The 26,678-nt window shown below is 44.4% G+C and overlaps 1 protein-coding gene across 2 annotated transcripts in view; it reads left to right on the top strand.

The window, feature by feature from the left end:
• The window catches only part of RCOR1 (REST corepressor 1), a 143,536-nt gene extending 117,074 nt beyond the window's left edge, over positions 1-26,462 (top strand). The window contains exons 8-12 of one of the 2 annotated variants that reach the window (XM_083519156.1): positions 8,629-8,826; positions 12,565-12,642; positions 14,710-14,767; positions 17,810-18,039; positions 20,066-26,462. In XM_083519156.1, the coding sequence (XP_083375282.1) occupies positions 8,629-8,826; positions 12,565-12,642; positions 14,710-14,767; positions 17,810-18,039; positions 20,066-20,107 (606 nt within the window). In that variant the 3' untranslated portion in view covers positions 20,108-26,462. Of the gene's footprint in view, positions 1-8,613; positions 8,827-12,564; positions 12,643-14,709; positions 14,768-17,809; positions 18,040-20,065 lie in introns of both variants that reach the window. The other variant, XM_083519155.1, reaches the window with a different exon arrangement.
• Positions 26,463-26,678: the final 216 nt, after the last annotated feature.

Below are 26,678 nucleotides of genomic sequence, written 5' to 3'. Positions count from 1 at the left end.
TAACAAGGCCCCCTCCTCAGTCTCACTGATGTGGTCCAAAGGAAAGCAGAGAATTACGTTTGGCACTAGCTGGGCTGCAGGAGTAGCAGGAAGGAGGCTTACAAGGCACCATCCAACCGTCTTAGGGACTCCACTCCAGATTTGTGTAAGGTTTACTCCAGGGGTCAGCCAGGTTTACCGGCCATGGGCTGGATCACTCCCATGGAGATTGTCCGTGGGCCGGACTGACGCAGCACGACGCCTGAAATCGCTTCTGCACGTGCCCAGATGTTGAAAATTGCGCCTGCGCCAAAGCGAATTTCAGCATCTGCACATGCACAGACGCAATTTCTGGTATCTGTGCGTGTGCAGACGTGATTTCCGGCACGCTCGGTGAGTCCCCGCACCACGCTGTACCATTTTAGCGCAGCGCATGGAGGATTCGCCAAGTGGGTGGCTCAGTTCAGGGGCAGCTTGTGGGCCGGTAAAACGGTCTTCGTGGGCCACATCTGGCCCATGGGCCACACGTTGCCGACCCCTGGTTTACTCCTTGGCCTTTTCTTCTCCCGAAGATATCCCGGAATGGCAGTGGAGGTTTAGGATCAGAGTTTTCCTCTTCTGTATTTGTTTGCAGCAGGAGGGACTCTCTCGACTCTTCTCCCAACTGCTGCCTTTTCTCTGGCATCTCTCTCTTCCACAGACCCCCCCTTACTCCCCCCCCTTCAAATTTGCCCCCTCCACTACTGTTTTGACCTGTTTGACAGAGACCTGGTGAAGAACCATAGAAATGTAGAGTTGGAAGAGGACACCCCCCCCCCAAGGTTCATCTGTCCCACCCCAGTGCAGGGCAGTAGTGCCCCTGGGTGCATTTGAGTGTTTATACTCCTTTCCGCATTCTCAGCGCTGCAGAGGACCACTGCAAAATTGGATAAGATATGGGGGCTTAGTTGTCCCATTTCTTCTCCTGGGATTAAATCCTAGAACATGCCTTTAAAATGGAGGCACTATTAAGGTCTGCTGCAGGGTGGGGAAACCCTTTCAGTCTGAGGAACAGATCTCTTATAGCTAACTTTCCAGGGACGGCATGCCAGGGTGGGTGGCATCAGAGGCAAAGGTGGGCAGATTATTAGATACCACTGTTACTTGAAAAATAAATGCACCAGCCTTGTAAAAGTGAGGGGTTTTTTTTGCCCCCCATCACATCATTTAGGCAAGCAGGAGGCACCATCATAGTTCAAGGACACATTCCAGCCAGGCCAAAGTAGTTAAGAATGGCACAGAGCAAACTCGGTGTGCAATGTGTCTTCGGAAGGATTCCAAGGGCCAGATGGAAACCTCTAGAGGGCCACAATCTGCCCCCAGCCTCGAGATTCCCTATCCCTGGCCTCCTAGATTATTGAGCTGCAGGGACTCTTAGTGAGGGATAATTGCATTGGTTCTACCTGGGTTAACCGCCAAGGTGACCACCTTGAATAGAGCAAAGATGGAAGTTGTCAGTCAGAACTGGCAGCACAGAGTTAATCAGCCTGCATATCTGTAGTCCCTCGGCTGATGCAATCCAAAATTATCCTGCGAGATTAATCTGTGAGAGGACGTACATCTCTCCCCATTCTCCCTTCACTTGTCATATTTTTCTGGAAATGACATGGTCAGGTTTCTCTTCTCCCTCCTCCCCTCCCTCCCTATTTAATTAAAAACTGGATGAACTCGGAGTACGCCGCTTTATCATTTGGTTAAATGGTATTAAAAATTAATATGAGAGTGGAAGAAATTATATAAGGGTCCTTCGCACAATGTACGTGTCACAATTGGTTTTCTTAAAGCTTGTTAACAAAGTGAAATCTCTGCCCCTTTCCCCTCGTTGCTTGTGTATTCCTTTAATCCTTTGATCAGCAAATCCCATTGTTCCTTTAAAAAAATAAAGTCCCTGCTTCATCCTTCAGATGTTCTGTGGAGCAGTGAAAAAAAATTAAATATAATTTATTTCTTCTGCTACTGTAAACAGAAGCTCAGGCTGAATAGCGCTCTTATCCAGCCCTTGGGAGTCTCTTCAAGCCAAACCTTTTTACACCCTCCTCAAGTCCTTTTGCCTGACTAGAACCTGCCCTGGAAGACAACGATAATGCATTTTGTTTGCCTGCATGGAGAAGGGAAATAGGGACGCAGGTGGCGCTGTGGGTTAAACCACAGAGCCTAGGACTTGCTGATCAGAAGGTCGGCGGTTCGAATCCCCGCGACGGGGTGAGCTCCCATTGTTCAGTCCCAGCTCCTGCCCACCTAGCAGTTCGAAAGCACAAAAGTGCAAGTAGATAAATAGGTACCGCTCTGGCGGGAAGGTAAACGCCATTTCCGTGCGCTGCTCTGGTTCGCCGGAAGCGGCTTGTTCATGCTGGCCACATGACCCGGAAGCTGCACGCTGGCTCCCTCGGCCAATAAAGCGAGATGGGCGCCGCAACCCCAGAGTCGGTCACGACTAGACCTAATGGTCAGGGGTCCCTTTACCTTTATGGAGAATGGAAAAATGTAACGGTTGGGGTGTGGAAACCTCCTGACGTTTGCGTGGCTAGGTTGTGGCCTACAGTACCAAAATTAGAACCATCGCCCCGCCCGCTTTTGCCTCTGGCCCCACCCATCTGTGGCATGCGGCCCCTGGGAGGTCACCTAAGGTGGAATGTGGCCCTTGGTGGGAAAAGGTTCCACACACCCCACACACATTAAGGGATTGTTAGCTGCGCCGCGTGTTCCAAAAAGCTTACCCTAAAATGTGTTGATGGTGGTGTCTCTGCTGGATGGTGCCACTGCCCACAGATGTTGACTTGTGCTTGCCGGCCATTATTTGTTGTGGCCCATCTCTGTTCCCTTGAGCCCCCTGGCACACAGAGAGCGCTTGGGAAGACGGATGGGGTCACAGTGTCCCAATTGCGCTGGAATGTGTGGAAGCAAAGGAGCAGAAATGGCCTTCTCCCCAAACATAGTGCAAATCATCATCATGTTATTTGTAGGCCGCCTTTCCATAGCTAAAACCATGCTCAAGGCATCTAACAACAGTTCTTTACATAATTGCAAACACAGCAACAACAACTTTATTATTTATATGCCACGCATCTGACTCAGTTTTCCCAGCCACTTTGGGTGGCTCCCAACAGAATATTTACGCAGCCTTGTTTTCTGTTCCTAGTTCAGAAGTGAACAGTCTGTGCCCATGGTTATCTGTGTGAAGAAGTATTTTTCAACTTTGAATGTACGTTGTAGGGGGTGCTCCTCCATCACAGTGTTTTTTGGGGGGAGGGAGGGACCTATTATTTTATTTTTATTAATTTGTTGAAGCAGCTGTATGCTGCCCTCCTGGTGCAAAGGCACCGCTCGGGGTTGCTTGCATTTAAAACGGACAGTTTCATTAAACGAAAAAACCTCATCAATATGAAACAATCAGCCAAGGAGACAAGATCAGCAGTAGAAACCAAGTATAAGAACATTAGCTCCCCGCATATGAACAAAAGCCTGCCGGAACAAAGGAATCATTAATAGCTGACGAACAACTGCGAGGGAGGGGGGCTGAGATCCAGAGGCACACAAACTGCAGAGCCCCCCCCCTCCAATTGCTTCTCTGTCAGCATCTCTCTGAATTACCCCACACTAAAGCCCCCTTCCTTTCCTTGTTAGTGATCACGAAACTTGGGTCGTGGTGCCCAGGCTGGCATAACCATCATTTAAAGCCAGCCAAAGTTTGCTTTCAAAGCAGAGATTGAAAATCAAGATTAAAAACTGGTTTCAATCTCTGGCTTGCAAGCCAAGGGTGACTAGAGGGAACAATTGCTGCACATTGTGGTAAAAACATAGTTATGACTATGCAGAAAAAGAGGAGGGGGGAGGAAGGGGAAGAGAGGCAGAGATGTAAACGAAGCTATGGAATGCTCTTGGTTTGAACCACGAGGTAACAAAAACACGTAAAATATAATGTGCTGCTATTCTGGTGCATGTGACTGTTGCCCTCTGTGATAGCTATTTCACTCAGCTCTGGCTAATGCAGATCACAGCTGTCAGCCTACAGAGACTCCTCCCTATCTGAGGAGGCACCAGCCATCATAGGTGCTTAGCTGCCTGACCATTGGAGCACCTAGTTCCATCTTGTCTACACTGACTGGTAGCAGCTCTCCAAGATAACCTGGAGATGAGACCTGACACTCAACCCCTTTGCTGCAGCCCATCCTTAGAAGAAGGTGTGTTGCCTGCTCAGGGAAGGTTTATTCCAGGGGCCGGTAAGGTTTACCTCACCTGGGCCGGTTCACTCCAGCAGAGATCCCTCCGTGGGTCGGAACGTGCGCCTGATTTCTGGTGTCTGCATCTGCGGGTGGCTCGGTTCAGGGGCTGGTTAAATGACCCCCGTGGGCTGCTTGTGGCCCATGCTTAGGTTGCCGACCCCTGGTTTATTCCCTCAGACTAGGAGAGAGCAGCACGACTACTTCATACCTAAAGGTAAAGGGGGACCTCTGACCTTAGATCCAGTCACAAACGACTCTGGGGTTGCGGCGCTCATCTCGCTTTATTGGCTGAGGGAGCCGGCATACAGCTTCCGGGTCATGTGGCCAGCATGACTAAGCCGCTTCTGGTGAACCAGAGCAGCGCACGGAAACGCCCTCTACCTCCCCGCCGGAGCAGTACCTATTTATCTACTTGCACTTTGACGTGCTTTTGAACTGCTAGGTGGGCAGGAGAGCGGGGACAGAGCAACGGGAGCTCACCCCGTCGTGGGGATTCGAACTGCCGACCTTCCGATCAGCAAGCCATAGGCTCTGTGGTTTAGACCACAGCGCCACCCGCATCCCTTACTTCATACCTAGCAGTCTTCAAAGAAGGAAAGGAAGAAGTAACGGTGGTAGCACAAATATTTTAGAAGACCCTTTCACATTCTGCTGTGTATACTTCCTTATCCGTAAGAAACTGGGAGAGAAGCAAAACAATGAGTTTTTTAGAGAGAGAAATCTGTACTGGAGCTGCAAGCAAATCCAAGTGCTTTGAAACGCAAAACAATATCCCAGATTCATGTTTTGAAAATGCAATCTTTCTGTTGCCTACCTTGTCCCCAGAAGACCTTTTATTTTCTTTTGCAGGGCAGATTCCATACCCATGCAAAAACTCTTATCTTAGTGCTTTGCGGTACTGCATATAAAAATGAATGAGCTTTAAGGATTAGTCTGCAATCATCTGACCCCTCATGTTTTGTCTTAAATTAGTTTCTGCTTCTTCCCCTCTGGCTGACACACAGGAAATTACATCTCAAACTTAAACTTTACTCTTCTCTCTCTCTCTCTCTCTCTCTCTCTCTCTCTCTCTCTCTCTCTCCCACCCACTCAACAAGCTAGGTCTTCTTTTATTTCTGGCAAAGAATTAAAGTGACATATTGGTGGCCTAGCTTTGGAAAGAGTGGCGTGGAAATCGTCGTGTAGCTTTGAGTGACACACTTGGAAAGTGCTGAGGGGAGCGGGGACAGGATTCTTTTCCTCCAGCTGGTAAAACCAGTAGCAACCTTCTATAAGGGTATTTATTTTACAAATACCTTTGGGGCTGAACCCTCACAAGGCAGCTTCCAACAAAGCAAAGACTCAGCCCAGGCAATCTGCCGGAGATGAGTTGCTGTCCTCATTAGGCCTGACACTCCTTGTGTGGATCCTGTTTTTGCTAATAAAGAGTGAACTCCAACTTGCTAGTGTGATTTGCTACCAGTGAGGGAAGGAGGGGAAAACAGATCACCTGCCCCTAATGGAAGAACTGACTGAGCACTACCTTGGATACAAGCCAATATTAAATGCATAACACAACATCCATACAATAACAAAAATTTAAACAGTTGTATAAATTACAGGTCATAATAATGAACAATACAATGCATGATAACAGGTAATACATGATACATACTGAACATAATGAATACATACTAGGAAGCCGTGTCAAGTTAATCACAACTTTGTCCCAGCAATAAATTCCAACTCAGCCCCTGTAAAGTAGTCTCATAACTTGTTATTACCCACTTACCTTGCTTGCAACTGTAAAATACAATGCATATCCTTTTTTTAATTGCAAATTTATTAAAGAAAGGAAAAAAAGAAAATGCACGCAAGGGTGTGTGTGGAACCAAACAACAACAACAGAACAAAACCCAAATCATCTATTCACATTCACAATAACACTCAGCATCTATGCATCCATCTTAATTTACACATACAGATCAATATATGCCATCCAAATGTCCAAGGGCATTAAGGTCTTCAGATCATTACATAATAGATGGTATTTATTCCTCCAGGCTCAAGTGTAAGTCACTTAGTCACCATAAGGACTCACAGATTCCATTTTTGTTGTCCTGTTGTTAGTCCCCATACGACAGGGGAGTAATTTAAAAGTACACGAACACCCAGAAATATGAAGGATTTTTCCAATACAGGATTAATACAGACAGCAACTTCAGCGCAAAACAAGTATTTTGCTGCACTGGCCCACATTATATGCCTCAACGAGGCATTTCCTGCATTGCACTTTCAGCCTATATCTGAGCTTGACAGCAATTTCTTGTAGAGATTTTATGGAATCCAGTTTACCTGAAACCCCCAATTTTTAAATCAGAAAAAACATTCTGTCTAGATTCCAAAGCAATCTTCCATTGTTCGGGTCGTATTGTACATTCTAATTCCCTGTTCCACTAATGCAAATACAACATCTTCCTGGAAAATACGAGATGCCTTAGCATATCTACATGCTATTGTTAATGATGCCAGCCTCGTTCTGACAGATGCAGTGCAAGCATGGTTAACGGCACTGGGGTCACCATCGTATGTATGTCAAGCAGGCCCAGAGTTCCAATTTGTTACCCGTAAGAACCATGTCAGCCTTCGTGGTGGCTGCAGTAGTGCTGTGATGGTGGTTCCTCCCAGGGACTCCACATTTCCCCCACCATGCTGGGGGCTGGTCTGCTAATCCCAAACAATTTGCAAGGCAAGATTGTCCATACATCTGAACCGCTCTCTGCCATAGCATCTTCCTGCTCACCAAACCCTGTTACCTCTTCAGCTTCCGACACCCCCTCCTCCCCGTCTTCTCCTTCTGACCACTCATTGTCGTCCTACCACCAGTCCCCTGGCTCCGAGTCTTCTTCCCCTAGGGGTTCCACGGCCAGTTCTTCTTAACACTCCTCTCCATCCAGCCAGTCTATAACTTCAGGGCATAAAAATACAGCGGACTCTCAGGTTGTGAACAGGATCCGTGCGGGAAGCACATTCACAACCCGCAGAATTCGCACCCGCAGCGGTGTGTCTGTGCACATGCGGGTCGTGATTCGGCGCTTATGCGCAAAGTGTGATTTAGCGCTTCTGCGCATGTGCAACCGCCAAACCCCAGAAGTAACCTGTTCCGGTACTTCCGGGTTCGGCACAGTGCGCAACCCAAAATAGCGCAACCCGAACCGTCTGCAACCCGAGGTATGACTGTACAACATAAAAAACACAAAACACATAATAAAGTTGAGCAATCCTCCCTCCCACAACACATTTAAGGATATCAGATGTTAATCAGCCCAGTGTTTTGCCTGGCACCTAAATGTATACAGTGAAGGCACCAGGCGAACTTCCCTGGGGAGAGCATTCCACAAATGGGGAGCCACCCCAGAGAAGACCCGTTTTCGTATCACCACACAAAGAAGGGCCTCGGAGGATGATCTCAGGGTCTAGGTTGGTTCATAGGGAGAGAGACAGTCCTTGAGGTATAGACTAGATGGGTCATTTTGGTCAGACTTGGTATAAGGGAACTTCCAATGTTCCTAGCCTCTCCCATTACACATATGGGGCTATCACATGGTGTCGCTGGTCTATACAAGCTGGTCCCTGCATGTGGGGCCAGTTAGGGCTGGGTGATATATCTATACATTTTCCAAAACGGGTTTAAAGTTCAAATCATGATACTGGTTTCATAATTTTTAACCTGGCAACATATCGCGAATCACGATGTGTTTGTGTGCGCGCTATGTGAAAATCACAATGTAAGAAAAACTGCAAAGCCAGCCAATGCCTCCACATATCTCCATCCTTATTTGAGACATTGTGGGACACGGGTGGCACTGTGGTCTAAATCTTGGGCTTGCCGATCAGAAGGTTGGGGGTTCGAATCCCCATGATCCTCCTGGCAACCTAGCAGTTCGAAAGCACGCCAAAAAGTGCAAGTAGATAAATAGGTACCACTCCGGCAGAAAGGTAAACTGCATTTCCATGCGCTGCTCTGGTTTCGGTGTTCTGTTGTGCCAGAAGCGGCTTAGTCATGCTGGCCACATGACCTGGAAAAACTGTCTGTGGACAAACGCCGGCTCCCTTGGCCTGAAAGCGAGATGAGCGCCGCAACCCCAGAGTCGTCTGTGACTGGACTTAACTGTCAGGGGTCCTTTGCCTTTCTTTTTTATTCTGCGATGGTGATATATCACAAAGTTGAAAACCAGATATCGCCCAGCCCTAGCGCCAGTAATGTGGCAGCTGCACTCCTTGCAATGATCAGCCACCACAATCAGACAAATTACAGGTTCGTAGGCCTCTTAAACAGTTGTATGTGTGGATTATGGTTTGAAGTGAATTATCCCAGCTTAACGTATGTCAGATTTCTACTTTGCAGGTTCCCCTGGTGGAAACAGTTCCTCAGGTGAAGAAGGAAAAGCACAGTACCCAGGCAGCTAAGAACAGAGCCAAGAGGAAACCTCCCAAAGGAATGTTCCTTTCTCAAGAAGATGTGGAGGCAGTCTCCGCCAACGCGACAGCTGCTACCACCTTGCTGAGGCAACTGGATATGGAATTGGTCTCCATCAAACGGCAGGTACGAGCGCTTTCCCTGCGACAAATCAAGGCTTATTTTTAATCATCCCATACATATTTTAAGAAAGGAGCTGCCATCGGTCTCAATTTTGCGCCTCCCCGGAGGATTCATAGCTCGGACGAGATGTTTTGCATCGGGATGAGACTTGATTAACAAGCTGTCAGCTGAGCAGCATGTTTCAGAATGGAATTATTTCATCTTGGCTTTCTATTTACAGTGCAGCAAGGTACAATGTGCGGTATGCCAGCTTCCTGTCTCTTCCCCCAAGATGCTACTATAGACTTCTATAAATCACAGTTTCTGTACTCTTTTTTTATACTCTGGACGGAGGGTTTTTTTTGTTTGTTTTTTCGTTTGGAGAACATTTTTGTACCGGCCAACTATTTTTTAAAAAAAACTTCTTTTTTTGGCATACTTGGTGACTTGATTTCCTTCCCAACTTCAGCTTTTACTCATATAGCAATCTTCCATACTCTCAAATCCAGGAATACAACTAAGATAGCCCTTGTTTTTCCTGCCCATACCATTCCTATACAATAGATATTTCTCTACCCCCCCCCAAAAAAAACCCCCCTCCAAATTACAGCTAGTCTGAACCGTGTGACATATTTGGCCTAGTTGATGCCATACTGCAAATCTTCAAGGTTCCTATGTTAAAACAGCTTTCTTCCAATTTTAAGAAAGAAAATTGTTATAATATAACTGATATAACCCAGTAGCTCAGTTGGTTGGATCATGGTGCTGAGAATGCCAAGTTTGTAGGTTCGCTTCCCTGCATTGCATGGGGTTGGTCCAGATGATGGAACTCTATGATTCCATGATTTTATGATCGCAACCCTTGGGCAACTCGCTCCCCAAATATGCTTTGTCTTAAAAGGATTGTTCCGTTCTTTCAAGTGCCACATATATTCAGCCAAACGTATATAAAGCACTATGATTCCATTTTGAACAGCCATGGCTTCTTCCCCCAAAGAATTCTGGGAGCTGTAGTTTGTGGTGCTGGGAGTTACTAGGAGATTCCCCTATTTGCCCCCTATAGTTCACAGAGTGGCTTAACAAGCAAGTCCCTCTTCACAGGGAACTCAGGGAACTGTAGCTCTGGGAGAGGAGTAGGGGTCTCCCAGCAGCTGTCAGCACCCTTGACAAACTACAACTCCCAAGATTCTTTGGGGGAAGACGTTGAGTGTATGAAGTAGTATGGTACCACTTTATGGTTTGAATGTGGCCCAGGCCGCCTCTAATGGCTGGTTGCCAAGGGAGATGTAAGCTCCTCCCAGACTTTTCCTAGTATGTACTGATTGGTCCATGGTGCAGAATTCCAATTGCCTTTCTCCCAATCAGTGCAATAGAAGAGGCTGTGTGTTGATTGGTTGCGCTCATTATTAACTGAGCAACATTCATATTTTTTAAAAGGCAGGTTTCTCTCACTTTCTAAATTAAAAATAATAATAACGCAGAAGCATGTTTCTTCATATAGACACTTGTAGCCTTGTTCCCTTTTCTCTTGAACCAATGATCAATTGTCCGATTTGGATGATTTATGCCTGTTGCATCACTCTTAATTACTGATAATAAAAATTTAGGGGCTATACTTTGGCCAAGCATCCACTTCCAGCATAATCGAAATTAGAGGTCAGAGCATCAAATATTTTATGCCCTTTATGAATATGAACAAAAGCTTCAATCCTATGCGTGCTGATCCGTGAGTAAACACACTTGAACCTGTGAGTAAACATGCACAGAATTGCACTGGAAGTTAATGCAACCTTTTTTGTTTGGCCGCATTCTACATTTGCTTCTACCAATCACTTCATGGCTCTTTGGCTCCATGCGCAGATAAGTGGGATAAACCCCTCACCCCAAACAAATAGAAATCAAGTAAAGCAAATACTCCCTTTTCCTAATTAATTTTACTACGTTTATATCTTGCATTACACCGGGCTTTTATTTTCCCTGCACTGGCTACAGCTATAAAAGGGTTGAAGTAAGAAAAATGAACCCTGGTGTTTAATGGAATCTCTTGAAAAGCTGAACAAAATATTTATAGGCTCCGCATGGATTATGAATGCCTCATGAAGGAATGGGAAATGAAGGATGGGAGTTGAAAACTTGGCAGGTGCGGCCTTGTCAACACTGAACCCACCAAAGGGAGAAATGGCACCCCGCTGACTTCACTTTTGCTCTCTCTGACCCCTTTGTAGAATAATAATAGTAATAATAATAGTAATAATAATAGTAATAATAAATTTTATTTATACCCCACCCTCCCTGGCCGGAGCCGGGCTCAGGGCAGCTAACACCAGTAAAATTACAATAAAAACATAATGGGGGGGAACCCAATTTAAAATACAGATTAAAATGCAATTTAAAATGCAGCCTCATTTTAAAAGTAGCCCATAGATCAAAACCATGAGGGGAGGGAAACAGAAGGGTCAGACTGAGTCCAAACCAAAGGCCAGGAGGAACAGCTCTGTCTTGCCGGTCCTGCGGAAAGATGTCAAGTCCCGCAGGGCCCTAGTCTCTTGTGACAGAGCGTTCCATCAAGTCGGGGCCAGTACTGAAAAGGCCCTGGCCCTGGTTGAGACCAACCTAACCACCTTGCGACTTGGGACCTCCAAAATGTTGTCATTTGTGGACCTTAAGGTCCTCCGCGGGGCATACCAGGAGAGGCGGTCCCATGCTGATGCTTTTGTTGGGACTCCCAACTCCCTTCATTCCTAGCTATTGAACAAGTTGCCTAGAGGGGATGGGAACTGGGAATCCAACAGTATCTGGAGAGCCACAGGTTCCCCACCCCGAATTAAGAGGAGCATGGCAGCCAGTGAACCCGTCATCCCACTCCATGCCTCTCCTGTTCAGCAAAATGCACAGAGGTGCCATGCCACAGATTTAAGAGCATTGCTGATGGGTCAGACATGGGGATTTCCCTCTCCTATAGTTGCTTCCCAGCAGCTGAATTGCTAGATTCTTTGGGGTGGTAGGTGGATGGATGGGTGGGGTGAAGCAAAAGGGAGGCCTGGGTGTTTCTGTATGATTTCCTTCTGGTATCTGATTCCAGGATCTCTTTAATGTTTCCCTACAGTATACTGAAAGCGACAGTCTCAGTAGGGCTCCAAGGCAAGGGCTTCTGTGTTCTATAATCTGGTGGTTGTGGTTGTTGTTAGTTTTTAAAAAACCAAGTTGCTTTCTCTTTCTGTGTGTTGTTGGGGTTTTTTAAGGGCGGGATAGGTAAGTACTCTCTGCTTTTAAATGTCAGCATTAAACTGTTACCAGCTGCCTCTCGGCGTAAAAGGTCTTTGAGGGCAAACGCTCTCTGTAATTCAAAGGCCAGGCGTACTTTCCCAGTTATTTCCTACTGAGACCCGTGGCCTGCAAACCGCCTCCGAGATCCTCTTGACCTGCGCCTCTGAAACTTAACAATTCCCTTAGATTTTGTGCGTGTGTAAAGAAGCCCTGGAAAAGGGTATTTTCTTTTAGATCTTCTGCCGGCTTGCCTCTTAAATTAGTTAAAAGTTCTCATTTCTTCCCTGGAGTCCTTTGGCTCTGAAGCGAAGCTGCAGTCCTCAAAACAGCACTGACCGGGGGGGGGGGGGGAGGTAGGAAGTTTTAGAGAAAGGAGAATGCGTTTCAGAAAATTGCAGATCAGAGCTTGGCAGGGGCTTCTCCACCCCAGCCCATCTGAAGGAAGCGATGTTTTATTCTGTTATCTCTATTGACAGACGAAGCTTTTCTTTTCAGATTCAGAATATCAAGCAAACAAACAGCGCTCTGAAAGAGAAACTTGAAGGAGGAGTCGAACAATATCGGCTGCCAGAGGTAACTTTATGTCCTAGTGGAATTTGAACCAAAGGAGGGGGGTGGGTGAGAGGGCAGCTGTGCTGAAAGTCTGTTGGTTTCATGTGCGCTAACTGGTGATAAATTCATATGAGTTCTCATTTTGATGTGTCTTTACCAAATTCACACTTCCTGAACCAGCAGGCAGATTGAAACACAGGCTTCCTTTCAAATTCACCTCCAAACTTTGGAATGCAAGTCAGCAACAACAAAAATGCATACAAATATTATATATATATTAGAGGAAATTGCCACACTCCTCTTGGCTCTGGTCTTGCCTACTCCCGCCTTGCAGGCTAACAGGAGAGAATGCAGGGCTTCCATGGGGGGGGGGGGAAGGCTCTGCACCTTTTTAGCAATGCAGGAATCAGCCTTGGGGCTCACATGCTCTCCCTTCTCACTCCTCCTCCCGGGGCAGCCCTGCAGAAGACATTAGGAGCATCTATGTGCACTTCTGCGTAACCAGAGTTCTGGTCTATGCCTGGACTCTGAGCACCACTTGCTGGGAATTGCAGGCTGCTGTTCTCATATTCCCCTTGCAGGCTTTCCCCCAGGCATCGCTGGTTAGTTATTGTAAGAACCAGATAGCCCACTGGCTTTGATCCAACAGACTCATCTTACATTCCCGTGAACTATGGTTAGCTTAAACTATGCTTTGTTCAAACACGTTGGGATCAAACCATGTCACGATCCTGGTGCCAGATTGAATGGAGAAGCCCCCCGTGAGTATAGCCAGCTCCCCCTCGAGACTTTCTCATATGAGACAAGGAGTTCAGGGTTTTGTTTTGTTTTTAATGATTTTATAGGTTGTGTGGCTTTGTTTCTGAATCTGATCCTTCTACATGGTTTTGTATGCATTGTGGTATTTTATACATTGTGACTTGCAGTTATTTTGATTCATCATAGTTTAGTAATTATTGACAGGTAGGTAGGTAGCCGTGTTGGTCAAAATAAAAAAAAATTCCTTCCAGTAGCACCTTAGAGACCAACTAAGTTTGTTATTAGTATGAGCTTTTGTGTGCATGCACTGTGTATCTGAAGAAGCGTGCATGCACACGAAAGCTCATACCAGTAACAAACTTAGTTGGTCTCTAAGGTGCTACTGGAAGGAATTTTTTTTAATTATTTATTGCAATTGTTAAGAGTGAACTTCTGTTTAATTATTACCTGTTAATGTTTTGAGAGTTGATTCTGTTTTTTACTATTATATTCTAATAGATCACTGAATATTACTTTGTTTGATATAAGTCTTTCCATTTCAAAGTTCCGTTTTATTATTTCTTTCTGTAGTGGATCAGATTATTATAATGTGTGTGTTCTTAGTTGCACATTTCATTGCTGTATACCGCCTTGTGTATACTAACATACACAAAGGTGGTATACAAATTAAAAGTGAAATGAAATGTGAGGTCAGGGAGTGGAGCCAGGCTAGCAGGCATAACATTGAGAGAGCCTGACATTGAAGTTCAAGTGAGTCACCATGGACCAGTCACAAGCTCTTGGCTGAACCACTTCCCAGGGTTCTTGTGAGGATGAAAGGCAGGGTTGAATCACGTCTGCCATCTTAAGCTCCTTGGTGGAAGGGAGGGCCATAAATAAAATTTCATAGAAGCCTAGTTTTAACATGAAACTCTGTTGGGGTGGTGTTTGAAGCGAACTTGTTGGGTATGGCCACCATCGCTCAATGGCAGAGCATTGACCTTGCATGGAGAAGGCCCCAGATTCAGTGCCTGGAATCTCTAGGTTGGGCTGGAAGAGATTCCCTGAGCTTAGATCACCTGCCCACTTCAACCCCTCCTTCTTCACTGCTGTCAGTCAGCAGTTAATTCAGATAATGAATTGCTTCTGTCGTTTGACTAAATATATTCTTTCTTTCTTTCTTACCGCTCAGAGGAATAATGGGGACTTTGTTTAACAAATGACTGTTTTCCTCTTGCAGCTCAAGCAATTTGTTCAACTTTGTCATTTGTGTACACTTGTCAGGCTCGGGGTTTGAAAGCAGATCTGTTACCTAAGTAAATGATTCCTTTTCTTTCTCGTGACACTTAGGTTACGCTGAAATGCAATGCGCGCTGGACCACCGACGAGCAGCTTCTTGCTGTACAAGGTATAGTGCCAGAAACCCATTTCTGTGCGTTGGAGGGTGGCTCTCAGTCCCCGGGGTAGTCAACGTGGAGCCCTCCAGATGTGCTGGAGACTCCCAACTCCCATCAGCCCAAGCCATCAGGATCAAAGATCAGGAAGGATGGGAGTTGTAGTTTGCCATATATAGTGGGCACCCTATTTCTTCACAATGGGGAACTTCCACATTGATAACAAAGAATTTATCCTGTAGTGGTGCAACTTCTCCAACATTTAGGTGAGGTTTTGGGTGTATCAGCGCCAGCTTCCGAGGTGTTAGGTACCATCTATAAATTAGTCTCAAGGTGAATTCCCTTCTTTTGGCTGAGATGAGCTTAAAGGGTGGTTTAGACCAGTGGGTGGGGTTTATTTCGTAGCCTATATCATGCTCCCATTGGACTTTGATTGCATGGAGGGATTTTTCTAGGGTCTTGGAGTAGTATTTTGTAAATAGAAGTGTCTCACGTCGAATGCAACCGACCTGTAGAAAGGACTCTATGCATTGAAAACAGAGCCGTTGCATGTACCCTTATTAACTAAAACCTTTGTTAATAAAAACATTTTTTAAAAGAAAAAGAAAATCAGAATTTATCCACTTTCCTACTTAATATTATCAGGAGGCTCCTGGTGTCATCATTGCATGTCTTTAGGCTTTGGGCAAAAACATTCCTCTTTATCCAGGCCTTTGGCCATTAGGTAACCTGTGGCCTGTTAAATGTGTTGGGGACTGACAGTTATTATGATCGTTTTTATTATTATGCTATCTATTACTGTGCTTTTATGTTTTTCTTATGATGCCCCGTAAAACGTTTAATGTTGTACACTGAGATCTTTTGGTAAAGGGCAGTATATAAATCAAATTAATAATAATAATAATAATATTAATAATAATACTTACTCTAAACCATCGCGGTAGTTTGGAGGGTGTCTGGTTTGCAATCTATGGTTGAGGTTGCTCTGTGATAGCTCAGCTCTGGCTCCACCCAGGTAGCGATGCCCAATGCAGTTTCGCAAGTCGCAGGTGGAGTTTGCTAGCAAAAAAAAGAGGCCTATACATTTGTAGCACTATTCATTATGAACATTCACTCAAAGGACTTTTAGCTAGGAGCTAAGTGGCACCTTAAACCTAGGTTATGGGCTCAACAATGGAATGTCCAGGCACACTTTTTTAATAACAAAGAATACAAAGCTGAAAAGGAATGAACTGCAGCTGAAATATTACGTTCATTTTTCACATGGTCTAGTCCTTCTCCTGCCCACCCCCCTAATATTCTTAAGAGGGTCTCTTCTCCAGTTTTCAGAGAGTAGCTGGAAGTGGGGAGGCAGAAAAAGGCCCTCCTTTCCTTCCACTATGCAGCTTTAATCTGAAATCTTAGGCGCAGTACTGCGCCGGGAGCTCAGAAACTGCTTGGGTTGATGAAATTCCCCATCGCAGAATGCGCCTAGAACGATGGGAGTTTCGAACACTGGATGAAAGTGTTGGGGCCAAGCACACTTCTAAGGGGAAGGCATTTCTCAAGCAGAACACCCCTGCAGAAAAGGCACTTTCTTGGACCACAGCGTAACCCGCCTCCCACAACAGGGGCGAACAGAGAGGACAAGTATTGGTCGTGGTGCTTTGGGTCTGTTTACTTCTGTTTTCAGTAAAGTTTGACTGATATTTTACAAGTTCTTATTAGCTGGCATAGAAAAGTGAAACAAAAAGGGATTGGAGATAAAACAAAAAGCATGCAGCTTGCATAGATCCGCTTTTCTTTCTGCAGTTTTTATATATATATAAAAAATATAGAGTTGCATGCAGTCCTGGTTGCATTTCTTAAATCTTTTTTCTGACTTTTAAAGTTTTGTGGGCTGTTGCCTAACAATGGTGACGAATTTTATTTGTTCCATTCATACCTAGTAGCGCCTGTCATGCATTTGATGCAATGCAGCTCTAAGTATTGTCGGGCCAGGAACAATTTCTATTTTTTATTTTGTGTTTATAGTTTCGTTTATATGCCCACCCTTCATTAAGAAATCTCAAAGCTGTTCACAAATTGTCATATAGATACAAGGACGCAGAATAAATAATGAAACACACTGGGGGAAATACAACCTGCATACCATGGTGCAAATTTCGAACGGCTTAACATAAAAATCCTATAATCAGAAAAGATCTGAAGACCCAGAAAATGTATATCAAAAGGGCTCAAAGCCCTGGGTGAAAAGTTGCACCTTAAGTTGTTTGTGGAACTGAAAGCTCAAAGATGCAGATCAGTCGCAGAGAGTTCCATAAGGCGGGTCCTGCTTGACCTTATGATATTTCCAGTGTTTGCTATAAAATAGTTATGAAATCTGTTTTAAAGAGAGTGTGCTGCTATTGAGAAGGCCACCGTTCCTCGAGCATAGCCCCCTGGCGTGACCATGGGCAGGATCCTCTTCAAAGATAATAAAATCAGAGTTGTAGAGTTGGCAGGGGAACTCTGAGGATCATTTAGTCCATCCCCCTGCAATTCAGGAATCCCAGCACACAGTCCCCCCACCCACCCACCATACTGGACTTGGGTGAACTTGGGCCAGTGGAGAGGATGAAATGGGGGTGAATGCATACTGCTCTCAGCACTTTAGAGGATGATGGGAAGGATAGAAACGTAATGTAACGTAGGACACAGTGTCCCAACAATACAAATTCAAGCATCACGTGTCTTTAATAATAAATAATAATAATAATAATTTATTATTTCTACCCCGCCCATTTGGCTGGGTTTCTCCAGCCACCCTGGGCGGCTTCCAACAAAGATTAAAAATACATTAAAATGTCACACGTTAAAAACTTCCCTAAACAGGGCTGCCTTCAGACATCTTCTAAATGTCAGGTAGTTGTTTATCTCTTTGACATCTGATGGGAGGGCCTTCCACAGGGCGGGCGCCACTACCAAGAAGGCCCTCTGCCTGGTTCCCTGTAGCAATAATAATAATTCATTAAAACTTTAAAGGCTTCCATTATTGCGCTGATAATAACCTTAGCACCTCTTTTCCTTTTCTCTAGCCATTAGGAAATACGGTCGAGATTTTCAGGCAATCTCTGATGTGATTGGAAACAAGTCTGTGGTGCAGGTGAAGAACTTTTTTGTAAATTACCGGCGGCGTTTTAACATAGACGAAGTCCTACAGGAGTGGGAAGCAGAGCATGGCAAAGAAGAGACGAACGGAACTAGTACGCAGAAACCCGTAAAGTCGCCAGATAATACCATTAAAGTTTCCGAAGAAGAAGATGAGGTAGGAGGGATATAACTTGAGTTCAATCTTGATTTAGTTCCCAAAAACTTGACAATCAGTTCCTTGGCAGAACCGGCTCCTTTTCGGATGGTGTTTTGCTAACATTATTACTTAGCGGTGTCATTTGGAAGCTGGCCAGCCATATATTATCAGCTAACTGCCTGTGGTTTTGACATGTTTGGAGAACGTCAAATATTCACTGGAGCCAGGGATAGCCTTGAGGCCAGCAAAACGAAGCAAACGTTTGCTCTGCGGCAACTTTTTAACATAGGATGCACAGAGAATAGCAAAAAAAGAAAGAGAAAAGGTCATTCTGGGTTCAGCGTGTATCCTATTTATTTATATTTTATTTTGTAGACTTTAATCCTACCTTTCTTCCATCACGGAGCTGGCAGAATTAAAGCCTGCTTTCCAACTGCTATTCCGCAAATTGGGTTGCATTTGAAAAGAAAAAAAATGAAAGCACAAGTTAAATTATCTTGGCAACAATAAAACTATAACAGGGACAGATTAAAATAGAAAGTTGGCAGCCTCCAAAGATTGTGTGTGGCTAACCTGGGGGCGTCTAGCATGTACATGGAAGATCATTGTCTTTCTCAGGTCTGATTTAAACGCACTGTCCACCAAGAACTTTCTTTGTGACTCCGCGTCAAAATTTTGTTGAGTTTTCTGTAAAATCTGTGACAAGAAAGTGGCTGGTGGAGGCCCTTGGGGGTAATGCGTCTCCTCACATGTGAGGATGATATTTATACCCTGCCCTTCTGACTGGATTGCCCAAGCAACTCTTCTTCTTCTTCTTCTTCTTCTTCTTCTTCTTCTTCTTCTTCTTCTTCTTCTTCTTCTTCGCAGCTTACAGATAAAAAGAAGAATCGCTAAAAACATAGAAGAAACAATCATTAAGAAACAATTGAACATTAATAGAATTAAAACTATACACACACATAGAATCTGTTTGAAACATGCAAATAATTATGGCAAAAACAGGCACAGCACCAACCCTTTAGTTAAAAGCAGTCAGTTCCCAAAGTCTGGTTGTTGCTATTGACAGAAACAGTGAAAATCAATTCGTTTATTCTTGGCGTTGTTCAAATGATGGCAGATCTTATGGCGGCTTGTGTGAGTGAGGTGCCTTCCTCAGTGGGGTGGTACCTGTGTTTTTGGGCAATGTGCTTTGCGTTGGGCTTCCCTGAAGATCCCTTTGGGAGTTCCCACTGCAGCCTGCTTTGTCATAGAAGCAGGGAGAACCAAGACTCATTCGCCTGCCATGGTGGCAGCTGGACAAGCATGCGATTTACTTCCAAGCAAAATTCAAGTTCTGGTTTTGACCTTCCAAGACCTTTGGTGGCCTAGGACTCACATGTCTCAGAGTGTCATGTCTCCATATGACTCCCCTCCCAGTAGTGGGGAGCCTCGCTCATGCGTTCCCTCCATGGAATGTTGATTTCCTGGGAAAGTGCACCCAAACACTTGCGTTTCTCTGATGTGTCAGGCCCAATTTCTAAAGCTTCCCTTTCTAACGAGTTCGGATGGCGCTCGACTTTTTCATATCGTTTCTCTCCCCCTACCCTGTTTCATTGCTTTGTGAGCTTGATGTGCGTGCGGCTTTTATATTTGTTTTGACTCTATTATGGAATATCTCGAGTGTTGTGCATGAGACATAATAGACATTTATAAATCTAGGGCCCAGGGGGTTTTGAAGTTGACATTCCTGCCTCATCTCCCTCCCTTCTTATGTTCTGCTGAAAGCCGTGCCATTGACAAGAGTGGCAATGCAGCTTGACGTTTCAGCTTTCTGTTTGTTTATGAATATTGACTGAGAAACCCATGAATGATGTCTCGGAGCAGACGGGAACTGCCAGCTCCTTGCTCTCAATTCAGCCATCTGTGGGTTTCCCCCCCCCCCTCCCCTCATTTTGGTGCCTGCTACCTTTGATTCCTCGGGGACAGGATACGAGGCATGGAAATCTGACCTCTGTGTGAGTCGTCTGATTTTAATGTTGTGTCTCCCTTCTCTTTCCTCCTCCAGGCAACTTCTGTTTTGGATGTCAGATATACATCCGCATCATGAGAAACTCAGGTAGCCTAGAACAATGTTGATGTTTTGACTACTGTTGGTTATCCATGATATCAGGTATTAGCAAAACCTCAAGACAGCCATCATATCTCCGTGGACAAGCAGCTATTACCAAAAAGAGAGAGAGAGAGAAGAAGAAGAAGAGAACAAATCACAAACCAAGGCAAAAACACTTCTGTTCCTGTGCTACATTTGCCTTAATTTTCTCCTCATTCCTCCATACTGCCTCCATTTGCTCTTCTGCAGTTCCTGGGACAAGCTCTCTGCCCTTCAACAGCACCCAACTTCAAAGCATTAGCTTCTCCTTGAGCCATCTACGCGCCGGCATGCAAAAACCTCTTACCAGCCAGCTCTCCTCCCCCTCCTGCTCCCCCCATGCTCAGAGGTTGACCCCTAAAACCAGGGACCTTTCTAAAACTTGCTCCCTAGTAGTATGTATTTCTGTACGGCCTTGTGTGGTTTCAGCTTACTTTATGGTGTAATCATTATTCTTACAGTGACATTTTAAAATCTTTTTCCTTTTTGAAAAAAAATTTATATACATACATATATATATATATATATGAATGAACTCTCCATCAAAAACATGTATTGAGCATGTCCTAGGATGGCCTGGTGGCTTCTCTGAAGTCAGGGGACCTGGCAAGTAGGTGGGATTTCAGGGCTGCAAGCGGTAGACCACCCGCCTCCTAGCACATGCAGAAGCTGTATTCTGCTCCTTTTTATTTTTAAAGAAAACTCCGTTCTTAGTTGTGATTTCTATTATCGTCATTATTATTGTCGTAATGGACCTTCTTACTTAGTGCAAAAGGGAACGTGCAGCCTATAACCTGCTTTGGAACAATCTGTTGGCCGATCAATGTATACGCACCCAAACGCCCGTGTTCTTTCATTATAACCTCCCAGCGAATGCTGACACAGCTGAGTTCCTTTGATCGTCTTAAGGGGTTAGGGCAAAAGCAGCAGCCTTTGCCATTCGCTCCGGGCTTCTTCTGCATCTGTTTGATACTTCTGTCGTCTTAAGGAAGGGACTTGGCGCCCCACCGAAGTGAACAGAGGCTGCACAGTCTCTGCGCTTGGCAAATGGCTTGCTTGGCCATGACATTGCGATGCAAATTAGGATAGAGAGCTTCAGTCCTTTAAAATGTGTGTTTGAACAGAGGGGACACACACTCACACCCTGTCCCCTTTCTCCCACCCCAAGAGCTCCTTCAAGCTGCTGTCGCTTAGTTCCTTCCAGCACGCGGAGCCCAGCTGTGTGGCAAAGGCCGTTGTGGCAAGTTCCACTTCCTAGGGGCTGGGATGGAGCTGGCTTGAGGAAGAGAGGTTGGAGGATCCTCCTCCTCCTTAGACTTCTGAACTCGGCAGTATGGAGGCGGCGTGGGTACCAAAGGAGCCCTTCAGCTGAAAGATGTAGGACGTAGCGTTCTTAAATATTTTCATTAGCTGTAATAACGATGCAAAATTAAATAATTTTAATCAGGGATGTCCAGGGGTTAATTTATGTGCGCGTGTTTTTAGTTGACTTCATTGCCACAGTACCCTTAACGTAGAAATCAATTTCAAATAAAGTTGCAACCTCAATATGCACGGCTTTTTGAGACGCTGAGGGCGAAGGGGGGGGGATTAATTTGCAATTTAATAAACCTACCGCTCGTTGGACGGAAAAAGAGCTATCTTTAATACTTTTCTCTTACCATGTCCTTTTTTACGGCAGCAGCTGCAAATGTACATGTGCGCCCTTCGCTGGTAGTCACGCTGAATTTAAAATTTGCCTCTGCCTTCTAAAGTTGATACACACAAACCCTGCCTACGAACTAACCTGCCGATCAAAGCTTGCTGTCCTAAGACACGTTCTGTTTGGTACACCAAACGCCACTGCAAATATATGGGGGAACAGGTCTTCTAGTAATAACCCTTGTTTCCTGAGGTAATGTAAATGCCTTATTTTTGGAAGGGTCTGTCCCTTCTGTTTTGATAATTAAAAATATATGCAGTTAAAGCACAACAGGTGGCTTATTCCTTACAACATGCATTAGCCAGTGTAAGCATTTTAACTATTGTGGTGTACTTAGGTGGCTCTGAAGCTTTTTAAAAATATAATAATAATAATATAACAGTAATAATAACTGGGGACTTCTACTATGCATGAGAAGGCAGAACTGCACTTTATCATAATTTTCAGTGGCTGAAACCACAAGGGAATTGCAATCGGCTGGTAGACAAATTTCATTGAAAATAATAGCCCAACCAGCTGCCCATTTTGCCCTGATTGCAGGGATGAAGGACCTTGTGGGGTCCTTCAGATGGTGTTGGACCTTAGCTCCCATCATGCCTGACCTTGCTGGCTAGGGCTGATGGGAGAACTGTAGTCCTGCCAAATGTGGCAAGCAACAGGTTCCCCGGTCCCTAGCATAGCGGGTCCTGAACAGCCAAGATCAAGACTAATTCTAGCCACTTGGAAGCACCTTTTAAACAAGACTTGCTTCATAGCAGCTGCCTGATGGTGAAATGTTGGAGAAGTCGAGATATATAATGTTGCTTGTTTTCTTATCCAGGGTTCAAAACAAGAGGAGAATACATAGATAACACCAAAAATCATAAAGAAACAATAAAGCTTTTTGAAAAACAACGCCAGCTAGTCTACTGAGAAACAGGGAAATTGAAAAACACTAGCGCGCAAATGACAAAATCTTGGTCTCCTTCCTTTACTCCTAAGTGACACCTCCTTGTGCCTGAGCTATCTGATCTAGATTACGATCTCTGGGAACCATTTATTCCCCTTCTTTAAATCCTCACCTATCCATATTGAATTGAGTCTGTTCCCTGCCAGGCAAGCTTGTAGAAAGTAGCTGCTTCCAAGAGACGTGGTGAAGAATAATTGGCGTGTTTTAACAATGTTCTACATTAAAAAGGTTATGGGTTTGGATTTCCACCTAGTAATTTATTTATTTTAAAAAACAACAACCCTGGCCTGTCCTTTTTTAAAAATCGAGCCACAGCACTAGGCAGTGTGCAATTATATATTTTAAAAGAAAATCTATGTAAATGTTTTATATTAAATTAGCAAAGGATATAATAGCCAGGTTGGTTTGAACGGTCTGCCTCAAATCCATACTGTCGGAGAGCTGAAAGGTATGATCATGTGATGTATATGTTGCTGGACATTTGAGATTGCTGGTTGGGAGAGATTTGAAAACTCTTCCACGTAGAGAACTTTCATGCCAGAGAGTGAGGCCAGAACATGTTAAGATTGTGTCTCTCGGGAGCATTTATGTCGAGTAACCTCTCCTCTACAGCTGAAGTGGTACAGTCTTGACAGTGGACCTGCTGATCATGTGGTTTAACTCAGAGTACAAGCCTGTTTCACTGTTCCCTTCAGCGAGCCTACCAAACATTATCAGAAAAAGATCGGGTTTTGGCTTCATCCCTATCCCAGGAAGAGAAATCATGTCTTTGCCTCTTCATGATTACCTTATTGTAAACCTGAATACAATAAAACATGACACTGAATTCCCCTCCCCACCATTAATTGAATATCACCTGCAACTGTTCCAGTATGAAACGGGGGAAATATTATTAACTTTCGGTTGTTTTCTTTGTTTCATAGTCTTGTCTCCTATATGGAAAAGCTTAACCTTTCAGTTCAAGCATTCACGTTCCGAGGCACCACATTCTGATTTAGAAAGGTCCACAAAGATTGCTACATTACATGTAATATTTGCTTAAATTTTGTTTCCTTAAACTATCAGTGTGGATGTTATAATTATATATATTTTGTGGAAGATGGGAAGTTTTCGTTTCCTTCTAAGTATAAGTTATTGTGCAACGACGGCTTCGCTACGACAAAAAGTACTTTTTTATTTAAAAAAAAGACTTTTAGTTTTAGAAATCTTAACAAATGTACACATGCGCCATAATTTTATGTTTGTTCTATTTAATTTTTAAGTATAGTTGTGTAACATGCCAGTACATTTTTCTCCCCAACCTGCTCTGCTTATCCATCAGGATGCCTTGTTTATTTGAATATTGTATCCTAACTGGTCTGAAACATGGCGATTGAACTCTTTAATCTAGAGCCAAGGGAAGACGAGATATTTTCAAGAGATGTTGTATGTTGAACTTAACACAGCTTAGGGAAATGTTGTACAATCATATGCTCAGCAGCAGCTACAACTGGCAAAGCAGCCATAAGGGTTGCCCTCGTACATATTTCAGGGATTTATTCCGTTTTGTGGGGTTTTTTTGTTTTTTGGTTTTTTTTTGCAGATTCCCCCTTTGAAACGCATCTGTGTGTTGAGGAGGGAGGGAATTGTAGCCCTTGGCCCCGATCCCTGACCTTCATGCAGCTCCTCCCCCATCCCTGTTTTCCAGGGGTTGGCAGAATGTGTGCAAAAGGGCTTATGCTCATGCACAGATCTATGGAGTCTTCAGTGTGAGTAGGGACATTGCACAGCCTGGCTCTTTGATCGTCCGGATAGAAGCCGTCTGTGTATAGACGCCCTTTTCATACATTCTGCTGAAGACAGATTGAGGGGCAAGATGACTGGCCATTTTAACTGCTCTTCCACTCCATGTAGTCAGCATATGCATGGAGGGAAGGTGGAGCAGAAGGTCAGGCTCTGCCTTCTAGTCTACTAGTTGGTGCGTTGTCTGGCAACCTGCCTTGCAATACCGCCCAGGAAGTCAGGGGTCTCCACGCAGCTCCCAGAAAGGTCAGGTCGGACCAGAGAACCGATGGCGCCCATCCTCGATCCTGGAGGTGATAGTTTTGCCCTCCTGTTCCACAGCCCCAAGTGGCCCACTGCAAAGATGTACCAGGAATTCCAAACAGCATGATCTCTGTTCCAATGCCAGACAACACCGTGTTCAAACGTTCTGATAGATGAGTCGCTGAGTCCCATGCATGGTGTTTGCAGTGGCCTCCTGGCAGGGATGGATGTATGGGGTTGCTGTTTTTCTCAGACGCTTAATCCCATGTGAAGAAGTTTGTCATGTGGCATTGGTAGGCCAGGGAACGGATGCCGTTTGAGAAGAATAAAAGGAAAAAAATACAAGGCTCGCTTGAGTTCCAGAAATGACATTGGCTGTTGCATGCATCTTGAAGTTGGGTAAAAATATGGTAGCAAGTATTTTACAACTTTTTTGAGGGAAAGAGGAGGGATCTATCCTCAAATCGCCATCCTAGCCAGCAGTTTTGTTACTATTTACGGCCCGGCTAAAATATGTCCGTTGTCATTTAACTCTTCGCTTTCGTTTAGATTCTCTCACACACTGCATGTTGTGTACCAGATATGATCCAAGCATTGCTTTTAAATAACCTGATTTCCTTTCAGTGTAGAAGAGTGTAAAAGGCTTTACTAATTTTGGAAGTTTCCGTTTTAAAATGGCAAAGTTTAATCCTCTTGGGACATTTTTAAAACTTGAACAAGGTAAAAACAAAAAACCAGTGTCCCTGTTTTTATGAGTTTCAATTAGCTGTAGTCTGTGTTTTTAGCTTGTCAAAACCGAGCCATCTTGTGCAATGCCCTAGAATACCCTGAGTCCCCTTCGGCTACTCCCTGCAAAAAAAATGCAGCTTTTTTGGGTGTGTGTCTGTGGGCACATCCCACTTGCAATGTTGATGATGCATAGCCTCCCTTCGTTTCAGTGGTGCTTGAGCTGGAATCCTTTCCTTGCAAGCATCCCTGAAACAGAAGCAGCACCTGTTGGATAGCTGCCTCTGTGGGCAGCAAAGCACAATTAGCAGCGAAAGCGACAGTTCTGAAGAGAGAAGGTCAGTATATGTCTGGGCATGTTGTATATTAATGAGTGTTTACATTCATATTCTCCTCAAATTTAAATTTATACTGGAGTGTATAGTTATTCCATTATGTAGATTTTATCCATTTTGTTAAATTCTCATAGACCGCTTACAAGGTCAATCCCCCCCCCCCGGACTTTCTGATGATTAAGGTTAAGTTTGCAAATATAATAAAATTCTGCATTAGCCTTTAAAGTGATACAATTATGCATCAGGGGTAGGTTTTTTTTAAAAAGTATGTATTGATAATGCTGTTGTAAGTAATATTATTCATCTCTCTCTCTCTTTTGTTGCCTGTTTCTTTCCCTCCCTGCGCATTATTTAGTACACTTAACTGTGATGAATGGTCATAGAATTATAAAACTGCTTAGCCACTGAAAATAATAGTTTTTCCTCCCCTACCCCTTGAATTATCATTTTACTGTAAGAGGAATTATGGCAGGGAGGGGAACTTGTGATTCTTTTCTGAAACTCTGCACAGTTCATTTTTCTATTATTTCCAATGTTTGCTGACATGAAATTAAAAAAACAAAAAACAAAACTCAAGCCATTGATGTGATGTACTGTGTGCTTAAAAGCCTCATCATTCCAAAATGGATAGGACTTGAGAATTGATTGCTTGTCCAGCGTGATTGGCGCCTCACTCTGTGAGAGACACAGGCCTGTTGCAGGTATCAGCAGCCAACACTTGAGGTGACCGAGATTATTATGGCCTGTCCTTAACAGCCAAACCAAAACAAGCAGACCTCTTCTTTCCTAATA

This window comes from Podarcis liolepis (genome assembly GCF_965112155.1).
Source record: "Podarcis liolepis genome assembly, chromosome: 1".
Taxonomy (NCBI): domain Eukaryota; kingdom Metazoa; phylum Chordata; class Lepidosauria; order Squamata; family Lacertidae; genus Podarcis; species Podarcis liolepis.
Note: the sequence above shows the minus strand (reverse complement) of the source record. Positions and strands in the feature narration are given on the sequence as shown.